Below are 13,744 nucleotides of genomic sequence, written 5' to 3'. Positions count from 1 at the left end.
TTCACAAAAAAAACCATCTTATTGTGCCTGGTTGGTCCTAAATGAAAATGATCATACCAGTCTGACATGGGTGAGCAGATCATAGGGAAGTTGTAGACACTAGACTGTGCTCCAAGTGCCAAAGTTGTGCTCTGGTTAAAAGGGTGGGAGGGGAGTTCTAGGAACTTCAGATGAGATTTGGAACAAAGGCTTCTGAGGAAGCTTTCTGGGAGGGATAGGTTGCCCCCTAAAGATTAGAGAGGAGATGAGAAGAGGAATTAGGCAGTTGTAGAAAGGCACAGGGCCGGGAGAATGGAAACAAGGGTACCGGAAGTACCGACAAGGAGAGCCGGGAGAAAGGAAACAAGGGCACTGGAAGTACTGACAAAGAAATACATGACAGAAGTTACCGATGAGTTAACATAGAAGGGACATGGGAAGAAAACACTCTCACCTTTAACTTCACATGATGAAATAATGGGCAATTTGGATAGGACTTATATTGATTGGAAGCAATTGCATTGAAAAATTTTCCTGTTATTGTTGAATAGTGTGATATAGTTTATTAAATTGTTATACCTTTCACCTTATTATTTTTATATTTATACACCTAGACCATTGGCTTTGCTGACAGGGGGCTTGGAGCTATTTAACCTTTTAATTGTCCATCCTTCTCTGAGGTTAGTAATAATTCCATAGGGGGCATGTGACACAGTCCATGGAGAGAAGTGCATGAGATAGAAGTCCCTCCACTTTAAAGGCCTATGAAGGGATTGGTGCAAAGTCAAAAACATTGTTTCTCTAAGTGCATCTGTCCCACAAGGAGTTGACTTTTCTTTGCTGTTCGAGGAGAAAATAGTTGGCTCCGATTACTATTAAGGGCTACCGTTCTATTATATAGGACATTCTCCATCATCATGGCAGGGAGGATCGTGGTTGTAACAGAGACCTCTGATTTGTTGTCCAACTTCAACATTTTAGGCCTAAATTACTCACTTTGTTCCCAAAGTGGAATCTTTCCTGGGTTCTGCCTTGGCTGAATTCAAACAAACTAGAGCCTGTAGCCAGGACCTAATTGAAACTTCTTTCATACAAAACCTGATTCATGATAGTGCTCACTTCAGCTTGCAGAGTCAGTGAATTACATAACCTCTCTGTTAATCCATCCTACCTTCAGTTTCACTCAGATGGCTCAGCAGTCGTTTCATCACCAAGAACAGGTTGCCATCAGTGGACAATAAAAAAAACAACAATCATACATCCTTTCTCCTATATGGACACATCCCAAGTTGATTTCCAACAGGACCTGCTATGTGTGCTCAGACGTTATCTGAAGCAAACTGAGCTAGTTCGTAGGACTCAAAGACCCCTCTTTCTAAAAGTTAAACTTGGGAAAGAGGACATAACCCTTCAAGCCCTCTACTTATGGCTGAAGTTTGTAATTATTACATGTAGGGTACTCTGACTTATTGCCAGAACAGAGTTGCCTCATAAAGATCTAAGCTCACGAAGTAAGAGCAATACTGAGAAGCCTTGCCTTTGGCTGTTATGTTTCTATTAAAGATGTTGTCAAGTCATTTGTTTGGCTTGCACAGTCAACCATCTCGAGTTTTTATCTTTGAGGCTTGGCTCCATAATGATACACTCTGGATATGGTAGGCCCAGCCTCAGTTGCACAAGTAGATTCCAGACCCAATTGACATCAGCACAACCTCTGGACAAACATCCTGCTCAGCTTTCACTGGATTCACCCAATAATTGTATGTGGTAAGAAGATCTCATTATTTCTCCTTTCTAGATGTATTATCCACATCACTTCCAGTTGTGCTGCTTCCAATTAGGAGAGTAGGTGAACCTTCATATGGAGTATATATATGGAGTATCCAATATTCTCTCCTCAGAGGTTACCTGGAGTACAGGTTGGATGCTCAACATTCACTATGCCTATTACCTATTCTCTTAACATTAATATGATCGGGGAACATATTTGTAGGAGAAAGCAAATTGTTTTAGTAAATTATTTTTCTCATATAATACTTACCCAATTACTTTAATAGCCTCCCAGCCTCCCTGCAATGTGAGCATTCCGTTACATAATGTTCCACTCAGCTTGAAACTGGGGCCATCTGTAGGTGGCAAAGGGAGTTAGTGGGGATACTAAAACTGCTTATGGAAATGTGGCAAACTTGGTATTGAAGTGTATATATTTGAAGATGATACAAAATCTTAAAAACAAAGAAACTTATCAAAGGAGAAGTAATTATACAAAGTTTTTAGGTTAGAACTTGCTAAGAAATTTATTTATGTTTGCTACAGGAACCAGAGATGGACCTTACATATGAGTGCAGCCTGTGGGGTCCAACCTGTGATAGCCTGGATTGCATCCTGGCAAAGACTTCTCTTCCAGAATTGAACGTTGGAGACTGGCTGTATTTCATGAACATGGGTGCATACACCATGGCTGCCACATCAACCTTGAAGGGGACTCCACCACCGATCCGTTATTACTACTGCCTTGCAGATGTTTGGTAAGGAGAACCTCTCAGTCTTTTCATGATTGGTCTTCATTCATTGGCTATTTAATTGTCAATCAGTAATGTCAACCAGCCCATGTAACTTTTAGGTATTAATCACTCAGTCAAGGAGCAAAGATGGAGGGGATTAAGTTCCCGCTGTAATGTGTGAAAAATTGCATGAGCTGTACCATGGCTTGCAGAATATCAAAGTCAGTATGATTGTCATTAGTTGATTCCACAATACCAATTAACTATTTTTCATCCACTCAGTTCGTTTAATGTACTCAAGATCACAATTCCCTAAACTATTAATTTCCCCCACAAACTTGTGTATATTTACATCAAAATCAGCATCTTGCATCACTGCCATCACTTGCCTGTACTGTCTGCCATTTTGATCGCTGCACATTCAGATTCAGTTTTGAGAATTTTTTTATTAACCAGCCATTTATCACCTCCGTTTCTTTTGTCAAAGTCAAGATCCTGATCTTCAGTGCCCAAAATGTAAATTTTCAATACTGAAGTGTCTAAATTCATCAAAATCAGCATATACATTGCTGCCATCACCTGCTGCTTCAGTGCTGCCCACCATATTGATCTCTGCACATTAAAACTGATGTTTAAAATCAAATGTTCAAATAACCAGTTATCATCAGCTCCATTAATTTTAAAGACGTAAAGATTCCCACTGCTTAAACTGTCAATTGTCCACATCAAATTGTCAATATTTTCTAATAATTATGAAAGTACATCATTTCTACACTTGTCTTGTCAGTACTGATTGCCGTTTGGTTCTCCTTACATTAAAACCCAATTTATAAATTGAACTGTTACCAATTTTTGACATTTTTTTAAACCCATGCTGTCACTGCATTTGTGTACCTCCTACCTTTATTTCATTCTTTTTAAAAGAGTACATGCAAAATAATTACACTGTTAATTGCACACTTCTTCAACATGTTAGACAGAATGTAGTGAACAAATGACTGGAAACATATCCTGACTGAAAAGGTATAATGACCGGAAACATATCCTGTCTGACTGTATAACATTGCATTCATTTCAAAAAGTAAAGGTCTTCAGGTTTGTGTGAGAGGGCTTCACATTGTGGCATTCAGGAGATTCCCTCCATTCTACATTTAGCAACTCCTGTAAGAATACAAGTTCAAAGGGGAGAAATCACATGTGCTTTTCATGTGTGTGATAATTATACTAAATATGTGGCAAATTCAAATATTTGTATATTATGCACTTTAATGTATCAGTCTTCTTTCTGTAAGGTTCATTCAGCATGGTTTATATTTAGAACTGGGATTCAAAGGAAATTGTCCAAAACCCTTTATAGCTGAGGAGTGATACATAAATTTCAGGACAAAACAAGTTTAAAAGGAAAAGATTTGGATTGCTGCATTGAAAATTGCTTTATATACTGTGAAAAAGTATATTTCTGCCAGGAATTATTCAAGTTTATTGGAACTTTGTTGGGAAAAATAGCCTTTATACAAGTGATTTTTATGTGGGAGAGATGATACATACTCTTCTTTAACAAGTTCATTGAAAATTTTGATGAAATTTTAGAACATAAAGAATAAAGAAGGAATGACAAGCTAATGAGTTTTTAAAAACAGTTTTAAGATCTTAAAAAGCATAGACAATTCTGTAAAAAAAATACTTGTAACTTAAATGATAATGATCTTGATACAGAAAGATTTTTCTTGGGAAATCTAAAGGTCTTGCATGTTAGTGTAACTTTTAAAATGTCATCAGAAGCTTTGGAGACATTTTTGAATTTGAACGGCATGACTTAGGATTAACGTTATAGGATTTGGTTCTCATGGGGCTTCAATTATGTCTGGAAGAAAGTCTGGAGTGGCTACTAAAGTAAATCAACACATTCTCCACTTTGCATTTCCTGTCAGTGTCCTGCTGGTAGACAGAATATATTTGTGAAAAGTAGCAGATGAAGTACCATATTTGAAAGAAATATTTAAAAAAGTTATGTGGTCTTTACTCCTACTCAAGGTTCACAAGAAGGACGGAAGAAATGAAAGAGATTTCACATTCCCAAATAATAAAGATGAAGTAGGCGCATGAAATAAAATGCAATGTATAACACCTGGCAACCCATGTGAAGTACTTGTAACATAAGAAGACAGCATTAGGGCCATTACTCTTTATGAGAATATTAGTGGTTATACATTTTGTTGCATTATACATGATTATGGATGTAATATATCACCTTATGGCACTAAATATTCCAGAAATGGGATGTTTACATCAATGAAATAAACCCAATATAGAAAAAGTTATTACATCAGCAAAATCATCCCAATCTGGAAAATGTTATTACATCAGCTAAATCATCCCAATCTAGAAAAAGTTATTACATCAGCAAAATCATCCCAATCTAGAAAATGTTATTACATCAGCAAAATCATCCCAATCTAGAAAAAGTTATTACATCAGCTAAATCATCCCAATCTAGAAAAAGTTATTACATCAGCAAAATCATCCCAATCTAGAAAAAGTTATTACATCAGCTAAATCATTCCAATCTAGAAAAAGTTATTACATCAGCAAAATCATCCCAATCTAGAAAAAGTTCCAAGCAACAGTTTTTTTCTGAAATTAGATTCTAAGGTGCATGATGACAGGTGTTGTACTGTTAACACAAGTAACAGAAAAGAGTGAAAGACAACATGTTTTGTAAAATTTGATTAAATCCCAAAATAATCCAAGAATTACAGACACAAGTCCTAATAAGTTAAAGTCCTGAATAAAATTCAGTAGAAGTTCCAAATAAATTTAAAATCTAGAAGCTCTAACAGACACATCATCATCTTCATAGTGTTGATGTGCCAACAGTCTTTTTGTTGAATCACAGTAATATAATTCCAGGTCTGAATTCACTATAAATTCCAATGAATGTCTTTATCCAAGAATTTTATCAGAGCACTTTTGTATTTCCAGGGAAAATAATCATTTAAATTCAATAATTTGAAGAAATCAAATTCAGCTCAACTGGCCCAACAGAATATACAATTTCAAAGTGCTAGATCTTAAAGCAACTGATAAAATCCTCTTAGTTACACTATATATAGTTATCTACTTGACCTCAGGTCACAATTAGCTTTTTCTAATAAAACCCATTACCATAGGTGTCAACCCTTGAGATGAAAACCTGTATGCCAAACCAATAAAAACCTTACAAAGACCAAAATAACCTTACATGAAAAATATATTGATACATTATATAGGATCAACAGTTTTAAAACAATAAATGCTCCACACAAAGTATTTTTACACATATTTACATAATTATTTACATTTCTGAAACTTTATTTCATTCTTTTTACTTGTAACCCTATCATCTTCCTGCTTTTGCTGAACTAAGAAGCTTTTGAAGGATGCTCCCTTCTTCATTTCAAAATTTCTTTTGTGCAGTTTTGTCCTGACATGTTCCTCCAGATCATATATGCCCAATGCCACCACTTTAATGTTTTTACTGCATATTTTATAAAAATCATGGAAAGATCATAACTTGGATACATCTGCAATGGCATGGAAGATTTTTTCCAGCGAGCCTGAAACTTGCCAGTGTCTTCAAGCTTGTGTTTCTTTGAGTTAGGCTCATCCATTTGATGGATAGAATATTTCAACTAGATGAAAGAAATATATAAAAAATAATTAAAATTTTTAGATTTGACTTGTGATAGAGGAAGGTCTCCCAATTACAAATATTTTTCCCCATAAACCCCAGGATATTACACCAGGAGCTATCCAAAAATTGAAATCTAAAAAATAAAAAAATAAAAATTGACAAAGTAGCAGTGCAGAAGTTTATACCTCGTAAGCTGTTGATCGTTTCTATTAAAATTGCATATCTGGTGTTTGAAACGTTATGGATTTGCTATATGGTGTGCCGATTTTGGTAAAAAACTTGATATAAATTGGCAGTGTTACATATTTTTGAGCCATGAGAATGACGTCACTCAGTATCTTTACTACGTCCGTCATTATGGCAATGCATCTTCCTGTTTGCATTACGTATCTGACAAACTTAATTCAAAACTATGACAGCACAATAAAATGCTGGTGCTAAATTCAGCAGACTATTTATTTTTAATTAGTATATTGTTAAAAATTTTAATAAATTGACTACATCTCCACACAGAAAAGTCGGATGAATTACGGTTACACCAACATGACTGCCACACTAAGTAAAATATGAAAATTGATGTAAACTTTATTCATTTGGTAGTAATAAGTATAAATAATAGAATAATAATGTATAAAATAAGAAAACATACTTACTACACAGGTAGTTAGTCAATATTAGAAATCTGAGTGAGCATCAAATTTCAGAGCGAAAAACGACAATATCTTCACACACAGAAGTTGAAGCATGAAATGAAACTCATTTTATTATCAAAGGAAAAGCGTGGTTTTGAGTATGATTTGATTGGTTGTTTTAGGCCACCCTGATCTGATTGAATTCTTGTTTTAAAAAAAAGTATGTCCAGAGTACTGGATGCACATAAAATGAAAAATATAAATAAAAAAACACACAACAATTTGTACAAAAAACCATACACTGACAAAAATGGAAGAAGAAAAAAAGTACAAATTACTGGTAAACCGTACAAGTTGACACTTATGCATTACCTAATGGAAAATAACCTTCTAGAATAATCCTGATGTTTACAAAACAATAACCAGAATTATGTATAATGCAGTTAGAAAATTACAAAACCTAGACCCAAATAAACATATTTACTTCTTCTATTAATTATAATACTGATTTTAAACCCATACATATAGAGAATAATTTAGCTATTTATTAGTTGTTTACAGTGAATAAAAGAAAATAAAGTCGGTTTGGGTCAAGCAGAAATGAACTCAGTTTTGGATAAGGTCAAGTCCAACATACAATGTTACATTACAATAGCAAGTAATGAAATAAAATTAAAAAAAACTAACAAACAAAGCAAATTAAATATACATAACAGTACGGAATGTTGACAAAGTATATCTGTCAGGAAAAACAGTCTTGAATTTGAGAAGATCAGGAATGAAATTCTTGTCCTATTGTTATCAACAGGTGGTGCTGCGTTTTTGATAGATGTTGTACAATCCAGATTGACCTATGACCTATGTCAGTACAGGATGTTGTTTTGTAGCATGTGCTGCTGTGATTCACAAGTCATACACTGCCAACTAGGAGTTTTAAAATTTTAAAATTTAGTTTTGCTGGGCTTTGCTTGCTTTTCTGAATAGTTCTTTGTTTCCAGAATCACAGGAAATGCATTTAGATATTTTGTTTGAAAAATTTATGTTTTACGGTTTAAATATAGAGTAATATCTGACTTCAAAGACACATTGCCACAACAGATGGCTTCACCATTCACTTGACCTCTTTGCCTTTATGAAAGTTAGCTGTATTAAAGTGTCCCAAGATTTGTTTTCCATGAACTCTAAGCGGGATTGTTTACCATTTATATGTGCTACATGTTAAATTGAGGTGGTGGTGTTTTGTTTATTATTATTGAAATTCATGTTTTAGCGTGACACATTATGTTATTGCATTTCTGGTGTTTTGATGAAGCTTTACCCAGGTCCACATATTATCATACAATAGTCAGGTCTAGAGGTCACGGTTACGGTTATGAATAGGGAAAGTTCACATAACAGACATATCATGTGCCGTTTACCAGTACTTGTGTTGCATCAGAATATGTTGTACCTAAAATGTAAAAAAGAAGGTAAGGAAAAAATTGGAGATGGAAAGGATTCTGTGAAAGAAACACTGATATTAAGCCATGAAAACATATTTACATAAAGTTATTGTTTAATGACATGTAACAAACTCAAAATATACTGCCTATTTCAGCAAATAAAACAATAAATTAAATTTAAAATAATAAATGACAAATTGTAATAACTAGCTAATTGATAAGTGAAAATTCTGTAGCATATTTTTTTAAATACAGTAAGCAATTGGTTTCCAATATTGGCCTTATGAGAGTAAATTGTATGAATGGAACCATAACCAAATCTCAAGTAATATGTGAACATTTTAAACTAAATCTTGAAAATATGTTTTTAGAATGAAAATAAAAGATGCAGTATGTTTAATTCTGTATAATGTAAGTTAGAAAGTGGGGCCATTATTGCTGCTTGTATGACATTTTTATTTCCTCAGAACAACTATATATGTGCATTGACAAATGTGAGTTGGTTAAATATTTACAGTAACATTTTTCAATCTCTGCAAGAGGATAACTTCAGTTAAAATAAGTTCATAAGGGCACAGGTGGACGGGCAAAGGTGCAGCAATAAAGGGCATACAGGACAGGCTGACACATCATTTTGATGTAAGAAAAAAACACTACACTATATGCTATTCTGTAATTTGTTGTTGTTTAAAGTTTTCACAAGCAGAAGCTTTTGCAAGTACTGAAATTGCAATAAGTTGTGAGCATTAATCCTATTTTTAGCAACCAAATGTATAATACATGTGATGCCAATGAACAAATCACCAAACTCTTAAGCATGTAATTTTATAATTTACTTAATTGTCAAACATTTTATGTTTCCAGGCTATAATGATGTCTTGTAATAATCTTTACTGAATATTTTTCCAGGTATGAAGTTTACCCAAAACAGCAGAGAAAGGAGAAAGCCTCTATCAGGCAAATGCCAAAGCATCTGAAGTCAGAGCATACCCTTTAGTTTTAAACTGGTGTTGTGTTTGGAGCTGTATTTTATGATGTTGGACAATAAAGATAAATTTATTTTATTTTAGAATGCTTTCACTTTTCTCTAATTCTTTCCCTTATATTGTTCCTATATGCGTCCTTATTTACCGACTCGACATTCAATTTTGGTTGTCCCCTCCCTGCTGCTGGTGGTGTAAAAATAAGTGACAGGTCTCTCAACCAAAAATGCTATTGAGACCTATGCGATATCACAAACGAGGATCATGTAAATTTATTGTGGTAAATCCATGAGGAATCACTTGTGCTTTTGAGAAAAGTTTTTAAACTTAATTATATCCATGTCCCCTGAACACCGAGTCTGGTGGATGTTTCTTAGTGTGTGGTTATCAACACTATTAAAGACAACCAGATCCATACAAAATTTTCCACATGGATTGGACATGGAATCCATATGTACTTTTACAGAAATATCCATGTGGACATTTTTATTCTATAGCTGAACCACTCTTATGGATTTCAGTGTATGCATATGGAAATGTTATGGATTCTGTACGTACTCCGTATGGAAAATCCCACGAAATATGCAAATTAGTCCATGAGATTTGTAGGTTTTCCATATGGAATCTGGCAATAATCCATATGGAATTTCTGATTAATCCGTATGGAATTTGGCTATAGTCCATATGGAATTTGTGAATAGTTCATTTGGAATTTGTAAATATTTCATATGGAATTTGGTAATAGTCCATCCCATATGAAATTTTCCAGGCATACTTAAAACAGATTTCAGACAGGATTTTTTAAGCACTTTCTGCCTAAACCATACCAAATCTGCTTCAGATTTATATTAAACTGCTTTATGATTCTTAGACATTATTTGGAATCTATGCTAAATATTCACAATAATTTTTAAAATGGATTATTTTGACAGACATTATCAAATAAGACTTCGGTTTTTCTTGTCCTCATTTTCTTTCATTGCATACAAAACCTAATCCATGATGGCATCACTTAAGTCTTTTTCATTTTACTAAAAAGTTTGGTGAGATTTCACAAAAATATTTGTGAGGTTTCACAAAAAACTTGAGTAAAATTTTTGTGAGACTTCACTAAAATTTTGATCATCATATTTTTACTGAAGTTTCAGTTGTTTTTCAGACATTTTAGAAGGTTTCAAAATAATAATAGATATGAATTAAACAGGACTTTATTAACCAAGGTGTGCACAAAAACAAATATACAGATGTAATTATATGACATCCAAGGCAAGAGATATTGGAGTTAATAATAATAATAATAATAATGATGATGACTTTATTTAGAGAAGGCAACTCAATTAGTTACAATACTAATCTACCTTGAGGCCTTCTATCTGTTATATACAATATATACAACATGATGTAAAGAATCTGGCTTGAAACTAAATAATTGATTTTACAAATCTGTGAACACATAAACATATAAAAATATATATTCTGCATTGAAAAATTCAACTGAAAATAATGCAAAATTACAGAAAAGCATCCATTTGAGATATTGCCTTATGTCACTTGTCCTGCAGACTTGATTCTTGATTACTATACAAAATATGATGCTGTTATAGTCTCTTGACTTACCTCGTATTTACCGTATATGTTGGGAAACCGTATTTGTTAGGACACCATAAATTAATTTTAAAAGTAATTTTTTTGTGCACTGTATGTTCTGGGACACACCGTTTGTTTTCGAATCGTAAGTAGTTGGACACCCTTTAAATCATTCGAAAATAACATGTCGAAAATTGCACTCCAACTGAAATTTTATTTAAAAAAATATAAAACTGTGCTAGATTAAACTCTTTAATCCACTGTAGCAGCATCTCATCAACACAGCCATTCTCCTGCACACGTATGATCTATTCTTTTGGTACATGAATATTTTTTTAGCTTTCTCATACCGTGAAAAATTGCTAGAGGCAACACACTACCTGAAGCGGAAACTGCAAGGACAAAAGTCAGATTTTTTCAACTCTGCACTTGTCTTGCTAATTCTCACACTTTTGACCTCCATCTTATCGTTAGTCCATCCAGGAATGCGATCAAAGTACACTAGAGTTTCATCCTTATTAATGATCATATTGTCGGCGAAATGATCTGTTTCTCTTCTGGCCTTCACGAATTCATCACATGATTTTATTTTCTCCAAATCTTCTGGATGATGATGGGTCATCGATGTTCGCGCACGAAGCACTATATTGTAACTTTAAAAACTGTTCCATTGTTTCACTTTATTTGAAATTTTTTTTTGACTACTAGTGAAAAGGAACCAAAGTTAGTTCCATATCTCGGCCGTCTTTGTATATTCAAAACTCAAAGCTAAAAAATAAAAAATCGGCACACTTAAAAGAATCCATAGTCGGCTTCTAAGGTCAGCTTGCTTTGCAATAAAATAATCTTTGTATTGATATCCTTTAAAAAAATTCGGCTTCCGAATCCAAAGTCAGCTTCCGACGTCGGCTTGCTTTGTAATAAAAACAACCTTTGTCTTTGATGTCCTGTCGGTAAGTTCAAAGAAGTTTACGGATGGCTGCCAATTGTGTTTATTTACCACCAGGGCTTTTATGTGCTTGGCATCTGTAGAATAATTAATACAAAGGTGCACTGATGTCTGCGGGTAAATAGTAATGATACTTTTGTAACCGGCGCTGGCAAAAAGATTGTCACTTGCACTCAAGTGAATATGTTTTCAAATATTGATTTTTATTTGCGATATGCTGTCATACAGTAGACCTGGATATAAATTAATCTTGGCTATTTTGCACCTAACACCGTGCCATGTGTGAATGGCAGTTGTCATCAATATATCGGTTGATTATTTCCCTTTCCTTTGCGAAATCGTTTGCTTATCTTCTAGCCTTCACGAATTCATCACATGATTTTATTTTCTCCAAATATTCAGGGTGACGCTGGGTCATCGATATCTGTGCACAAAGCACTATATTATGTCACATTAAAATTTGTTCCATTGTTTCAATTTATTTTCAAAATTCCCGTGAATACAGTTGAAAAGGAACCCAAGTTTGCTTCCATATCTCGGCCGTCTTTGTATATCCCCCCATCCCGAAAAAAATCAATCTGCTCACTTCAGAAAATCCAGTCAGCTTCCGACGTCGGCTTGCTTTGCAGTAAAATAACCTTTTGTGTTTGTATTCTTTACCAAAAAACAGTAAAGTCGGCTTTTGAGATCGGCTTGCTTTGTAATGAAAATAACCTTTTGTGTTTGATGTCCTGTCGGTAGGTTCAAAGAATGAGTTAACTGCTTGCTGACAGTTGTGTTTATTCACCACCAACCAGGGCTTCTATGTGCTTGGCATCTGTGGTTACAATTAATACAAAGGAGCATTGATGTCTGCGGGTAAATAGTAAGGATACATTTGTAACCCAAGCTGGTGAAAAGATTGTCACTTGCACTCAAGTGAATGTGTTTTCAACTGATGAGTTTTATTTGCGAGATACTGTCATACAGTAGACTTGGATATAATTCAATCTTGATTATTTTGCACCCAACACCGTGCCATGCATGAATGGCGTCTTCAAGATGTCGATTATTTCCCTCTTGTTTGCGATTTTGTTGGCTCCAGTTTTCAGTCGGATGACATGTTCAAACCTTTGAGCACAACCACACACAATTGTTTCTCAATGTTCGTGTCAATGAACAACGTGGTGTGTGGTATCGGACATAATTGATACACGCTACAGTATGGAATCCTACGCTACTTATACGGATTTCGTGGAAATATTTTATTCTTTAATGCTCATGTTGAAAAAAGGAATAAATGATAACAACACAAGGTTAGTTTCTTTCTTTTTATTATCAATTAAGCGTTTTATTTATCTATTTTATTGCAACGTGCGGGGTGGGGGTGGGGGCAAGCACAAATGCAAGACAAATTTATTTCGTTTGTTAAGTCTTGGGACATATGACCAAAGTGAAAAATGTTTCACCATAAGTTTTGGGACACGACAAAAAAATTATTTTATCGTGTCCCAACATATGCGGTAAATACGATAGTCCTTATTCCATAAGCAGCTGTGACAAACGTTTATCATGATATAATTGCTCTTATTTTACACTGAATTCTAACACACCTAGAATATTTTGATAGTATACACAATAATGCCTCACGATATTCAAAGATTATACGTGTGGGCCAAGAACATACCGCAAAGATGACTATCACTATCTTTGATAGACATGGGTATTTGGCAACAATTCCCACCAGTGATCTATACGTTGTCCCTCCTTAAATTCATTCTGGAAGTTAATCAGTTTTGAGTTATATAACTTCGAAATCATCCTGGTTAAATTCCTTGTCCTATTTAGCACGTTAGCCGCTACTGTAAAGCTCTTTATGGCACAAAAAGCAAAATGCTCGTCCTGGCATTCACTTTTCATACTGACTGACCAATTACGTTCCCATCTACTTTGCTTTCAAGCTATTCTCATTGCCGCACATTTTTCAAATGTTTATTCAATCTCGTATCCGGCTCG

At 34.4% G+C, this 13,744-nt stretch overlaps 1 protein-coding gene across 5 annotated transcripts in view; it reads left to right on the top strand.

The window, feature by feature from the left end:
- Positions 1-9,302, top strand: part of LOC149806745 (ornithine decarboxylase-like) — a 135,242-nt gene extending 125,940 nt beyond the window's left edge. For all 5 annotated transcript variants that reach the window (XM_089957112.1, XM_089957105.1, XM_089957119.1 and 2 more), the window contains 2 exons: positions 2,296-2,507; positions 9,140-9,302. In XM_089957112.1, the coding sequence (XP_089813238.1) occupies positions 2,296-2,507; positions 9,140-9,227 (300 nt within the window). In that variant the 3' untranslated portion in view covers positions 9,228-9,302. The remainder of the gene's footprint in view (positions 1-2,295; positions 2,508-9,139) is intronic.
- Positions 9,303-13,744: the final 4,442 nt, after the last annotated feature.

This window comes from Sinohyriopsis cumingii, chromosome 1 (genome assembly GCF_028554795.1).
Source record: "Sinohyriopsis cumingii isolate HCF-2022 chromosome 1, ASM2855479v2, whole genome shotgun sequence".
Lineage (NCBI taxonomy): Eukaryota > Metazoa > Mollusca > Bivalvia > Unionida > Unionidae > Sinohyriopsis > Sinohyriopsis cumingii.
Note: the sequence above shows the minus strand (reverse complement) of the source record. Positions and strands in the feature narration are given on the sequence as shown.